General features: G+C 42.2%; 1 protein-coding gene across 1 annotated transcript in view; it reads left to right on the top strand.

Moving 5' to 3' along the window:
- Positions 1-14,612, top strand: part of LARS2 (leucyl-tRNA synthetase 2, mitochondrial) — a 156,368-nt gene that overhangs the window by 99,739 nt on the left and 42,017 nt on the right. Inside the window, exons 10-12 of the mRNA XM_068558880.1 lie at positions 6,847-6,951; positions 9,754-9,869; positions 12,557-12,840. Coding sequence (XP_068414981.1) covers positions 6,847-6,951; positions 9,754-9,869; positions 12,557-12,840 — 505 coding nt within the window. The remainder of the gene's footprint in view (positions 1-6,846; positions 6,952-9,753; positions 9,870-12,556; positions 12,841-14,612) is intronic.

The raw sequence follows: 14,612 nt of genomic DNA, 5'->3' as shown, positions 1-14,612 counted from the left end.
ATTTCAGCGTGTGCTTATAAAGTCCAGTAGCTATCTCTCTGTTTTCTTTTCCACGTATTCAAAAGAAAGATTGGATTGCTTTCAGCTGTTTAGTTTAAAGGGAAAACTCGTTGTTTTTGCTTTCATGAGCATTTTGAGATTCCTTGAGGGCTATGTTGGTTGAATAATGTCTAAAATTGAAAAACTGAAAAATATAAACATCTGGCCTTAGATTTTTTTCCCATGGTTAATTTGGGGACACAAATTAAAGTGAAGTAATAGCAGTAGAGGATTAACCAGCTAATAAGTTACAAAAGATGGAGTTCCTGACATGAAAGACACTATATAAATCAAAAACATTTTCATACATAAGAAATTAAGAAATGATTTTAGCATATGCAGAGAGCAGTGTTTTCATGATCATTTGGATATCAGCAGGTCTGACTTGGCCTGGTTATTTCCTTTTGGCGCTAAATGGCTCGTTCGCTTTGTTCTCCCCTCTTTTTAGTAATCTCTGAAATAATTCCAAACGGAACACTAAACTTGTCTCTAAGTTTTCTGATTCTAATTTTCAGAATGGAAATATTTTTAAAAAAATATTCTTTTTGCAGATGTCAATTTATTCAAAGTCTCTAGACTAATTTGCATGTCAAGTCTCTGGATGTTGACATGTGGAATCAGTCATTTATGGCCAGTACAGTGCTTGAGTGTAATGCAGTTTTCCCAATGAATTAAAATTACCATATGAATATGGATTTATGCCTCCTTTGGCCTTTGAGGTCACATTTTAAACCTGAACATCTTATCACTAGTGTCATTTACCATTGCCATCTGGCTCAAATCAGGCAAGCAGCTTGGTTTTCCCTCAAATGTCCAGTTTTGAGGATAACTAATGTTAAAGCAGTGACTGCTGCAAGTCATGGCAACACACAGTTGTGACTGAATATATCACTTGCACAAGTTTAAATTCTCAAACATGAGTTCCTGCAGTTGCTAAGTTGATTTCTGCATATTGGCTCCTGAGTTGGCACAAGATGATCAAGGTTCTGATCCCGGATCCATCCTATGACTTAAGGATGGTCATTTTACCTTTGTAAGTTGAGTTTTCTCTGCAGCGCAGGTGATGGGGCTATCAGGCAAGGTGGGATGGAGTGCTTGGTGGGAACAGAAGGAGCCCTGAGGGGTCTGAGGAGGAGGATGACTCATGTGGACAGGGTGATGCTTGAGTCGCAGAGTAGAGGCAGGAGAGCTGGCTTACCCCATTAGTTAGGGTGAGAGATGGTGAAGACCCTAGAACAGTGGCCATCAAAATGGAGGGGCGAGAACAGCTCTGAGAAGTATTTGGAAGGCTCCTGGGACAACTCCCTGATTTCTGGCCTGGCCGACTGGGTTGCTGATGTTATTGACTAAATGTACTGTTTTTGCTCAGCATCCTATAATTGGCACAGATTCCTTTAAGAGAGCAAAAATTAAGGTCCTTCTCTATACAGTTCTTGAAATTGAGTGTATTTCCATAATCATTGGCACTGCCTCCTTTTCTCAGCTGACCGCCTCTGATTTAAGTTATGTTATGTAAGCTGTGACTTGATAGGAACTAGAAACCATAAAAAGCATCAATAGGGAAATATCATCAGAGTTTTAGAAGCTGTTCTGGCATTCCCTGGAGTCTTTTCTTACATTCCTAATATTAAAATATGCAAACCCTGGGGCTTTGGAACCACGCATTTCAGCTCTGAGTCACCAGTGGTCTACACAATGTATTTTTTGCCAAAAGGGTAAATGAGGTCTCCCTAATGGGTGACTTAGAAACCCTGTTGTTATTGACACATTAGAGAGAAGCCCCAGAACACTGAATAATGTATTGCTCCCTATTGTCTTGCCCCGGCTCCATTGATTCAGCATGGGGGTGGGACAAAGGGTAAGGAACAGAATCCTGTGGATAATAGTTTATTCTCGGATCAAACTGCTCCTACTAGCATCCTTTCAGCGCATGTTAATAGATGCTGTGTGGAGGAAAGCTTCCGTGCTCAGGTAACCTGGAATAAAGCAAAAATAAATAGGTTTCTTTGCTTCTGGACTTTTTAGTGCCTTCGCTGTGCTAACGTGCACTGCGACTGTCTACGAGGGGACGTCATGCAGCTCTCCTCACGCTAACTTGACCAGAGGACCCTGTTTCCACAGAGCATCCCTGCGACCTAGTTGCAAGCAGCATTGCTTTGCTGAGTTATGAACAGAGACTTTGGTCTGTTTTTCCATGGGGCGTGAAAGACCTGCCTTTTTTGCAGTGGGGGCCCTGAGAGCAGAGGGCAGCTTCTTGACTGGAATGTTTCCTTCGTAATTTCTAACTATTAAGTTAGTAATCCTTTGTATCTTCTAAAGCATTTAGCTGTGACTTAACCCCTGTATGAACTGCTTCAGTTACTTGGGATTTCTCCTTGGCTTCCTGCTTCATGTCACCAGCACGTGACTAATGAGAAACGTAGAGAATGCTAGGCCTGGCCAAGAACTTTTTTCTAATTGAAAAACTGTCATAATAGACCTTTTATGTGGGAAAATGGAGAAAAATTCAACCCTTTAATGCAAGTACTCTACTTTTTTTTTCATATTTTTCTTGTAATGACTTTATTGAGATATAATTCACATATCATAAAATTCACCCATTTAAAATGTGCAATTCAAAGGTTTTTAGTGTATCTACAGAGTTTTACAACCATCACCACTGTCAATTTTAGGACATTTTTATCATCCCCCAAAGAAATCCCATACCCTCTAGCAGTCACCCCCATTCCTCCTATTTCCCCAGCCCCAGGCAGCCACTAATCTACTTTCTTTCACCATAAACTTGCCTGTTCTGAACATTTCATATAAATGGACTTATATGATATTTGCTCTTTTGTGACTGGCTTCTTTCATTTAGTATAATGTTTTCAAGGTTCATCCACGTTGTAGTCAGTACTTCATTCCTTTTTATTTCAGAATAATATTCCATTGTATATACCAGATTTTATTTATCCATTCATCAGTTGATGGACATTTTGTTTCTTTCCACTTTCCAGCTAGCTGCTATGAACATTCGTTCAGATTTTTATGTGGATATATGTTTTTATTTCCTTGTGTATATATTGGCTTGGCCAAAAAGTTCGTTCGGGTTTTTCTATATGATCAAATGGAAAAACCCGAACGAATTTTTTTGGCCAACCCAATATCTAGGAGTAGAATTGTTGGGTCTTATGGTAACTCTATTTTTAACTGGTTGAGGAACAATCAGACTGTTTTTTAAAACAGCTGCTCTATTTTACATTCCCAGCAGCAGTACATGGGGGTTCCAATTTCTCCACATCTTTGCCTACACTTGTTATCGTCTGTCTTTTTTATTATGGTCATGCTGGTGAGTGTGAAGCATTATCTCATTGTGGTTTTGATTTGCATTTACCTGATGGCTAATGGTGTTGAGCATCTTTGCACGTGCTTATTGGCCATTTATATATCTTCTTTAGAGAAATGTCTGTTCAGATCATCTGCCCATTTTTTAATTTAGTTGTCTTTATTATTAAATTTTAATAGTTTTTTATGCTAGATACAAGTTTCTTATCAGATATATGATTTACAAAAATGTTCTCCAGTTCTGTGGGTTTTCTTTTCACTTCCTTGATGGTGTCCTTTGAAGCACAGAAGTTTTAAATTTTGGTAAAGTCCAATTTATCTACTTTTTCTTTTGTTTTTGCTTTTGGTGTCATATCTAAGAAAGCATTGCCTAATCAAAGATCACGAAGATTTATACCTATGTTTCTTCTAAGAGGTTTATGGTTTTAGATCTTATATTTAGGTCTTTAATCCATTTTTAAATTAAGTATAATTTTTATATATAGCAAAGGTAGGAGTTCAACTTCGTTCTTTTGTATGTGTCATAAATCTTTTAAATTCGTGTTCCCGCACACACTTATCTTGAAAATCAGACTGCTTCTGTCTTTATTTTTTGGTTTTTACTTAATATGATATCAGAAAATATTTCTTTGTTTTTAGGCAGGCTTCCCAATTGTTTTTTAATCCATACATAATATTCTATCTACTCAGTGTACCATAATATCCTAAATCTTCCCTATCGTGTTGAACATTTGGCCTTTTTCATGTTTGGGCTATTATGGAGACAGCTCTTTGCCTCTATAGAATTACTTCCTTAGGAAACATCCCCAAGAGTGTGATTTTTTTGGTCAAAGGTTATGAGCCCTTTTCTAGTTCTGTTTACAAGTTGCTTTTATTGGTTTCTGAAAGGGCTATATCAGTTTAGAGTGCTGTATCCAATGATATGTGAATTTCAGTGCAACTTCACAAACAGTGATGGTACCCTTCTAAAAGTTTTTCTTATCAGGTGAAAAATAATAATACTTCAAGATTAATTTCCATCTCTCTTTATAAAAATTAATTTGTGTTTTTAAAAATCTAGGTGATATATGTATATTATGTGAAATTTCAGAGGGTACTAACAACAGCAATGACAGTAGCCTCCTTACCCAACCACTTTTAATTTGGGGGGAATTTGTTACTTAGGGTATAAGTTCGATGTCTGTGACAGAGTCCTAGAAAAACAGTGACTAAAAGGACAGAAGTTTATTTCTTGCCCACGTGACATGCAGAGTGGGTGTAACAAGTCTGCTTTGTGGGGTGGTTGGGGCTGAGGCTCTTTCTGTCTTCCTGCTCTGCCCCTCTAGGACGTCGCCCTTATCTGTGTGTTCTAGGTTGTTCTACACTTCATCTGTGTCGCAGTAAGAAGGTGGTGGGGGAAGAAGGGCAGCTCCTTCCCTTTGACAGCGTGACCTGCAAGTTGCTTCTACACTTACCCCATGGCCCTACCCAGTGCAAGGGAGGCTGAGCAGTGCTGCCATTAGCTACGCAGTCATGTGTCCAACTAAACATTCTATTGCTGAATCAGAAGGAGAGACTGATATGGGGTCAACTGGCAGTCTGTGCCACCGCTGTTTCTCTGGTATAGACCGCCACATGTCTGTATAATATGCCTACACTGCTGTCTCTCCATTCACCAGTTCCTGACATTACCTAGTGACTTTTATTCTCACTCCACCACGCCTCACTGTCCATCCTCCTAATAACATACCATAATTGCAGAATTTGCAAATGTATACCTCTTCTTTGAGAAGGGACCATATGGAATCAGAAATCTGGGTGTCCACTTTGAGGGTGTCAGCACTTCAGCAGCTCCGGCAGCAGGTGCCTCCCAGTCATGGTACCAGGGTGCTGGCTGAACCTCATCCCTGGAGACCCATTTGCGTTGCATTTTCACTCTGTCCCCACCATACCCTGTCCTGTGCTTCCTGACACCCAAGGTGAAGGAAGATCGGAGCTGGCTTAGATGTTTACAGAGCCTATCTTTACCTCTCTGAAAAATAAATCCTAATTCCTAGGCTTTTTTTTCTTTAAGGTTTTTCTGATGTGGACCATTTTTAAAGTCTTTATTGAATTTGTTACAATATTGCTTCTGTTTTATGTTTTGGTTTTTTGGCTGCGAGGCATGTGGGATCTTAGCTCCCCATCCAGGGATCGAACCCACACCCCTTGCATTGGAAGGCGAAGTCTTAACCACTGGACCACCAGAGAAGTCCCCCTAGGCTTATTTTAACTTTGGGGTTTGTAGAACATATTTTAGATAAATCTATATAAAGTCTTAAAACATAGCAGGTGTAAATAGTAATAGTTCATGAATTATAACTGTAGTTAATTGCTTATGTTGCAAAAGCTCAAATGAACTCACTAATTGTTTACATCTCTCATCCCTTCTTCCTTTGGGACTTTATTGGGGTCTTCATGCTTCCAGTCCTACATATATTCAGTGAAGATTCATGTATGTATGGTTTATCTCACTGCTGCAGTAGTTGTAATAAGCTTCATTTAAGATGACACACTGTTTGGATAATTCCAAATTAAGTGTTTTATTATGACCACATAAATATTGGTCACCTGAGCCAAATATACTACGATTACATTTTCCTTTTTATATAACTTTCTATTTTTCCTGAAGTTCATGGTGTCCTCATTTTTTTAATTTGCTTTGTGTTCTTTGAATTTCTGACTGTCTTCCCACATCCTCCCAGAAGCTCTTTAAAACTCCTCTCAAGTTTTCTGCATATTCCAGCCTGTCAGATAATCTATCCATCCCCTTTTTTTCCTGAAGATGCTTCCTGGGGCTCTCTGACCTGGTCATCCTCCAGGCTTCTGCATATCTGTCCTCCTGGGACTTCTCTCTGTCTCTGCTCTGCAAATGTCCCTACCCTCTTTTCTTTGTTGGATCCTCTGTTTCCTAGATCCCATGTCTGTCTCTTTCTTGATTTACCCCTTCCTTTTGCTGGACCACAACCTCTGGTATCTCCTTAGAAATGGTACATGGGAGGGAACTGTTTTGTCCTTGTATGTGTGGAAATCTCCTCTCTGCTCAGTCATTTTCTCCTTTCCTATACACTTCCGTCTTCAAGTGTTATAGTTTAAAATTTCAGATATCTTTTAGTTTCACCATAGATAGATTGTTGTGTTTCTCATTCTTCTGTATACTTGAGGTACTTTTCAAAAGGAAAAGGGGGTGGTGGGAACATCTTTACTCCACCATCTGGAAAGTAAAAATGCCATTTTCATGTCTTTGGTTAGGCGCGCGAATGAATATTTTCATTTTTTTGTTTAATTTAGATTCTCCACTAGTGTGAATTATCTGTTAATACCTTCAAAGAACAAATTCTATAATAATTAGCACAAAAACACAGAAATTCTAAAGCTTATTTTTCTCACTTGTCTCCTCTGAGATTCAGATGGTGTTAGAGTCCCAGCACACTGGCGTCCACAGTTGTTTGCTCTCATTTTCAGATTGCCTCACGCCCGTGACGGCTGTGAGCATGCTCACCCAGCAGGAAGTCCCTGTTGTCATCTTGGCCAAAGCTGACTCTGAGGGCTCTCTGGATGCAAAAATAGGTAAGTAGCCATTAAAATGTAATCAGGATAATGTACTTGGCAGGTTTAAGATCAAAATACTAGCCTGGAGGAGCTGACTATATATTCCATGATCTGTTTTGCCTCTTTGTAAAAATGAATGTCCCTTCATTTCATCATCTCTTATTTAAGCATCACGTTTTGAAAACATACCAAGTATATCGCATCTTGCTAGTTGCTACTGAGAATAATGAAAAATGTCCGGCCCATGGATTTTGCCAGTAGAGCTAGTTGGTGAGACTTGCCTATACAATGTGGGGAACCATACAACTCAGATGAAAATCCAATTTCAGAATTCATAGAACCAACAGCAACTGCTGAGATGGGCGTTCAAAGCACACATGATCGATGTGGGCTAGGTTTTTGGTGAAGGCTTTGTGGAGGAAGTGAACTTCAGCTATGCAAGAAGGGGATCGTGAAATAGCAGTAAAATCGAAGGCATATTTAGAGCTGTAAATTGGATATCCTTGGCGGCCTTACTCATTCCTAAGAGTTCTAACCTCTCATCACGTAACAGGAAGTCTGGGATTGAACCAAGGCGTGAGACCTAATCATACCCCATCCAAGACCTGCCCTCAGGGTAGACCCGAGCATCTCTCTACAGCTTTCCTACTGTAGATTCCAGCCAGTCTCCAAAGTGCCAAAACCTGCGGAGAAAGTTATTTCCACACTCTCTATCTCCTAGCACACAGAAGAAATAGCATTGCTTATTGAAATCATGTTTTTGCTCACAATTCTCAGATCCTTTTTTGGCAAACTGATTTGAAGAAACATCAACACAGAAAACAGATATTAAGCCACTCAAGTCGTTCTCCTCTGACAATTTAAACCTAGAAAGTATGTTGCTTAAAGGAAATAATTCCTTCTATTACTTTAATGCGTTTTATAATTAGTAAAATTCATTAATAGAACCAGCCAAGATAAACAATAAAGGAAGCTCTTGTTGATGTGGCTTTTTTCCCTTTTGTTTTTGTTGTTATTGTTGTTTTTAAATATTTATTTATTTATTTTGGCTGTGCTGGGTCTTAGTTGCGGCATGAGGGATCTTTTAATTGCGGCGTGCAGACTTCTTAGTTGCCGCATGCAGACTCTTAGTCGTGGCATGCGAACTCTTAGTTTCGGCATGCATGCAGGATCTAGTTCCCCACCAGGGATCGAACCTGGGCCCCCTCCATTGGGATCGTGGAGTCCTACCCACTGGACACCATGGAAGTCTCCCCTTTTGGTATTTTGAGTCAAAGCACTAACACAATATTGAGAGTTCTGAAGGATAAGGGAAAAAGAAAAAGGAAAATCTGATTTTCTTGGGCATGCATGGAAAATCATTTTTCCTGTTGTCTTGATTTCCCACACTTCCGTAATTAATGTTCTCTGAATTATTGGCTCTTGCCTTCCAAGAAGAACAGAAACAAAAGTAAACAAGAGTTAAAGTGGTGTTTTCACCATCTCACCTGCATGTTCCAAATAGTTCACATTCTACTGAGCCCCACATGACCAACACCGTGGCCCAGAGCGGTCTTTATGTGATCAAATAAATTCTGTGGTCACAATGTCTCCATTCGAAGATTGCTCCTAGTTACTACAGACCACAAACTTTTGGAATGCAGTAAATGACTTTTTTCCCTTCTTGACCATAAACACTTTTCAGCAACCTTTATTGCTTGCCATTTGTCCTCACCCTTCAGTATCCTTCAAGTCCACTCTGAGAGTTTATTTGCTTCATTAGATGCTTTTCGTCCATAATCTCAGCTGGAACACCACAGAACTTTCCATCATACCATGGAGTTTTCCATCTTACCCAAGGAGCTTTAGAATGTGTGTTCCAAACATTGAATCACCCTTTTAGGGCAGCGTTCCAGAGAGGTTGTTCATGGACACCTGACGTAAGCATTTTGTGTATTACCCTTAGTTTTATCTCTCTCAGTTGCTGCGTGATGTGTAGTGTCCACAAGGATGTCAGCAGTTTTGACAGTTGACCCTACAGCAGTTCTCAACCAGGGGTGATTTGGCAGCAGGCAACATTTGGCAATTTTAGAAACATTTCTACTGGTAGAGACCAGGGATGCTATTCAACATCCTACAGCACACAGAACAGGCCCCCCAGCAAAGTTCAGAATGTCAGTAGGACCCAGGTTGAGAAACCCTGGCCTACAGAACCAACAACTAAAAAGCCTGTTTTTATTAAGAGCTGAAGCTGAAACAGCATGCCTTGGCCCTCTGGATGAGTGATTTACTTACATTCAACTCCATCTCCTCAAGGGCGTATGTGGGTTGAAGAATAAATGTCTATTCAGAATGTACTGTTGCCTCTGGGAACAAAGCATAGTTTGAAGAAACACAGTGGCCAGCTTTCCACTTAGCGAGTGGATTTTTCTGGGGTGCTAGGAGCTGCTGGAGGAGTCAGCCCTGCTTCTCAAGAGAACTCCACTGCCCTGTGTCACTCAAAGGAGACACTTCCCCAGATGCTTGTGATTTACTATTTAAGTGACAGAAGCATCCAAAATTGTATATTTTAGAATTACAACTATTTTTTAAAAGAAACTAAGCAATGGAAAAAGACTTACAGGAAGTAGTGCCAATATGGTAAACTATTGTGTTAGGGTAGTGAGTTTCTCCAAGACTGTTCTCCATTTTCCCAATGAATATGATGTGGTTTTATAATTTCTGTGACTAAAATCTTTTAGAGTCTCCCTTCAGAAGCTAACGCTGAGTGTCAGTGCTGTCAATTACTTTGTGATTTGGCCATTTGCAAAGGAGACATTTTGTGTTTCTTCCCCTAAACAGGAATTCCCAGCACCAGCTTAGAGGACACTCTCTTAGCCCAAACCCTGGGCCTGTCGTACTCTGAAGTCATTGAAACGATGCCAGATGGCACGGAGAGACTGAGCAGCTCTGCGGAGGTCGGTGCCCGTGGAGGTGGCCGAAGAACTTACTTATAAACTCAGGGCCTTGACATGAGCTTGATGACACATTTTCCTTTGGGTGCAAGTTACAACCTATCATTTCATTCATACCCACACTAACAGTCTTGCAGCCTCGTTTCTTAATCTATGAAAACAAAATAATATTCTTTTTCAAGATCTAAAAGCTTATCAGCTCCAAGTTGAACCTGATCCTAGGATAGTGTGGTTATCGAAGCAACTAAACTTTATTTTGCGAATCTTCTGCTTAAGAAAAATGACCTCTTCCAGGGAAAGTGATTCCTTGGGACAGGTGACCAAAATTGGCTGTTCCTTTTAGAGATCTCTGTTCTCCCCAGATTACTGACTTATTCCCACCTAAAGTTTGACTCAGTTTTAGAAATCAGCAGAGAAGTTTTGAGTCATGTTTATTTGGTCAAGGTTGTCTCTTGCTAGGTGGTAAGTCTGGCAGGATTTGAGCTCAGCCTTGATACCGAACTAGGCCAGAAATTATGATGGGAGAAGAAGGGTGAGGTGGGGAAGGGGGAAGTGGGAAATGGCTTAGACAGTGATTCTCAAACTTGAGCACACACCGGAATCACCTGGTGGCCTTGTTAGAACACAGATTCCCTGGCCCCCATCTGGAGATCCTGCTTCACAGTCCCTGATGCAACCGCAGAATTTGCATTTCTAACAAGTTTCCAGGTGATGCCACTACTGCTGCTGATCCAGGCACCACATTTTGAGAATCCCTGGGTTAGAACTCTGCCACCCAAAGTCTGGTCCCCAGGCCAGCAGCGTTGGCATCGCTTGTTAGAAGTGTAGACTCTCAGACCCCACCTGGTCTAGTGAGAACCCCATGTGATTGGAGTGCACACGAAAGTTTGAGAGTTCCGGTTTAGAGCACTCTTTCTTCAACTTGGCTGCCCTTTGAAAACACCTGGAACATTTTAAAAAATACTGACGCTTGAGTCCCACCCCAGATATTCTGATTTAATGGTTGGGGGAGTGGAGAGGACATGGATCAGACATCGGGAGCAGTCAGTACTCCCCGGGTGATTCTAACGTGCAGTACGGCCTGGGAACTCCTGGCTTAACATAGTGATTACAACCCGGCCATGTCTCAGAGTCACCTGGGAGATGCTTACTGGCCCCACCTGGGTGATCCTGATTCCGTTAGACCTGAAGATCCAGGTTTTTCAGGTTTGGGACTACCTAGCTATAGGATATTATGTATATAAAAAATAAGGGAATAGCCAGGTTTTTTTCCTCTATAAGGAGTGGCAATGTTTTCTGACCTCACGTTTGTGCCTTCACTGCATAAATTATATCCGCAGACATGAGTCATGTTGTAAGATACTGAACCTTAAACCCTTCTTAAGACTGTGTGTGAGCAGGCTTCTTAGATGTGGAGCAGAGCCAAGCCAAGGTGCCAAAAAGGAGACCCGGATAACCCTGTGCAGTGCGAGAAAGGGGACAGTCATGGCCAAAATTAGTCTTCTGAATTAGCCAGAAAAATGCCTCCTCCTTATTATAGGACTGAGCATTAATTATGCTCCCTGGCTTCTTTCAAATAGCTTCAGGTGCTCTGTTGAATCCTCTGGTGGCCCTAGACTGAATATCTAGACTGGAGGAATTCTTTCAATGGATGGAAGGAGAATGGATGGTGAAAGCCTCCATGAGCTTCTGGGATGTGAAAACAGTAATGCATTGAGAAGATAGACTTTCAAGAGAGCTTGTGATCACCTGCACCATAATTACATGATAGTGGGAGTGTAGGACAAAGAAAGTGCTCTCCCAGAGTGCAAGTGGTTCCTTGGTAGAGAGCTCGGTCTTCAGGACACTTCAGACGCTTAATGGAAAAGGCTGCTTTTGATAAACATAGCTGTACTTTCCTATTCTTTACGCCCCATGGCTGTAAGCTCATTGAGGATAGGGGCAGATCAGATTTATCTTTTTGCTCCCAATGCCTAGCACAAGCCTGGCACCTAGTAGGTTTGCGGTACATCTGCACTGAACCAATTCCAAGGTTCCCACGATCCCCTCGTTGGCAAGCCATGCTGGCCTGATTCTTATCATTAGTTTGGTTCTCTCAAAAGTGTCCGGTGAACAGAGAATTCCTCTTTTCTGCTATTAGTGTCCTGCCCTGCTGTCTCTAACATGGGAGCATTTAAATACAAAAGGGGTGGTCCTTCAAGCTGAGGCCTCAGTTTGTTCCCCTGCTTGCCCGAATTCCTTCAGCTCTAGGATAATATTGAACTTTTCTTTTCTGGCTACCCCTATCTCAAGAGGGGAGTAGTCATTAAAATAAATATGCAGTTTTTTACTGGCAGCTGAATGCTGATATTTGCCTCTCTCTGTAGGTGCCACAGGGCTCTGGTGATAAGGAGAGCCATAAACCAGGGCCCACAATACTCTCAGGGGCCCCCCAAAAAGTGTTAATTTCTTTTAACATCAGAAGAAAAAAGTGAACTCCTAAGGTCAAAAATTATATTCATCTTTATTCACCACCATCATAAAATATAAGTTTTAATACTGTAAGGAGGAAGGTGCCCACAAAGGCAACAGAGAGTCACAATGCGGCCCTGCACAGACCACACAAAAAATGGCAATCCAGGGTGGCGGCATCAGGGTGGCAGCTCATTCTTACCAAGGGAGGAACGCGATCTCTCTCCTTCCCCTCTCAGTTCACAGGTATGAACCGGCCGGATGCATTTCTAGCCGTGACTCAGAAAGCCCGGAGGAAGAGAGTGGGCGGAGAGGTGACAAGTGATAAACTGAAGGACTGGCTGATCTCTAGGCAGCGGTACTGGGGCACGCCCATCCCCATGGTCCACTGCCCGGCCTGCGGTCCTGTGCCCGTGCCTCTGGAGGACTTGCCTGTGACCTTGCCCAGCATCACCTCTTTCACTGGCAAGGGAGGCTCCCCACTGGCCTCGGCTTCGGAGTGGGTGAACTGCTCCTGCCCTAGGTAAGGAACCACGTCCCCCAGCTGTGACCATGTCTGGTCCCAGACTTCCACTTGGCTGGAAAGAATAACGTAGGTCTTAGGTCTTTTGCTACCTTTGAGAGAAGGGGCTGGAATCTGGGGCCCAGCCCCTGTGATGAGCGCCCTGTCCTCTCTTCTGAGCCGGTAGAAGCAGCAATGTCAATTCACATCTTCCCCAGAAACAGCTGATCCAACTGGTGGAAAAGCTACACATTTTCATGATAGCTTTGGAAGAGACCACTTTCCTCCATTTTATATTCCAAAGAGCTTCTCAGAGATGAGAGAAAATGCCTCACCGTTTTCCCACACAGTGGCTGTGATAACAGTGGGGATTTTATCACAAGTAGCAGAGCAGTAGTAGCTACGAGGACAAGTATGCTCAGGGGGTCTCGTTCTTTAACATACTGAAACATACCATATCTCATTTCTTCTCATTTTGGCAGTAGGATTATGTTTTTCTGTTAATTCACTGGCATGCCTCACATGTGATTTTTATGATACCATTCCAGCTGATTAAACAAATAAATAACAGATGCCAAGCTGTAATATTTCCCTTCTTCCTTCTATGGAAAAGCCATTTTCCTCTGCCTCATAGATCATGATGGGGTTGTTTTAAAATAACTTAGTCCTCTTCTTAGTATCTCTAGGTCAGTAATTAGGTAACCATATAGTGCAAGTGCATGGCTCAGAATGGGGAGTCAGACAGTAATGGCTTCAAGTCCTGGCCCTGCCTCTTCCCTAGCTGTGTGGTCTTGGGAAAGTCACTTAACCTCTCTGAGCTGTGATTCCCTTATCAGGAGCTAAAATAACCCCCTTGAAGGGATTTCAGAAGACGAGAATTAATGCATGTAACTCTGCAGAGTGACACCTAGCAGACACTCTGTAACTGGAAATGTTAGTGCCATCCTGCCCGGGCCTGCCAACAGTCCACCCAGGTCCTCACCCAGGCGGTTCTGAGGTTTGAGATGGGGCTTGCATTCAGGAACGTAGGAAGCTCTGGGCCATTTTAGGGTATCACCCTCTTTGTTGATGAACAGTGACAAAGGGTTTCCCTTCCGGAGACATCAGCAGCCTTCAGCCCACCAGTTGTGGCAGCCCAGGGCGTTGGTGGTGGGGATAAGGTTTCCTACCTTGGCTGCAGATTCCTGGAGGGCAGAGCCCAGGCCTTGGTCTTGGTCAAGTCTCCCTGATGATTCTAATGAGCACGCAGGGCTGAGAGCCACTGAGCCCATGTGGCCAAGCGGGACAGCATGGTGGTAAGCACCACAGGCACGAGTCCAGCAAAGGTGGATTCCTTACCCTTGAGCTCCAAGACCTTGGGCAGATTTCTTAACCTCTCGGAACCCTAGTTACTCAACTGCAAAATGGGGACATGAGTAGTGTCTACCTCATAATCCCCAGGGTTACTAGGGATTAAATGAGATAATGCCCGTGAAGCATTTGGCTTAGTATCTGCCACCCAGTGTTAGTATTATTACTATTGGAGCTAATAATGGTAATAACGTTGTCACCATCACCATCATCTCTCCATCCCACTTACCAAGTAGCCTCTTCCGTGCAGTCCAGCTTTTAGTGTCAGCAGGAAAACATGTTGGTTGTCTTCAAGTCCAACATGACCTTTAAAAAGAAAATCAGCATGGCACGTTTTAGTCAGATATTAGTCCTTTTATCAGTTGAATCCTGCATTTTCTTCCTAACTTGTATGGGTGCCCTAATGGTGAGGAAGAAGTAACAGTTATCTTCTAATTATTTCC

Source organism: Eschrichtius robustus, chromosome 12, assembly GCF_028021215.1.
Source record: "Eschrichtius robustus isolate mEscRob2 chromosome 12, mEscRob2.pri, whole genome shotgun sequence".
NCBI classification, from domain to species: Eukaryota; Metazoa; Chordata; class Mammalia; order Artiodactyla; family Eschrichtiidae; genus Eschrichtius; species Eschrichtius robustus.
This window is presented reverse-complemented; position numbering and strand designations above follow the sequence as displayed.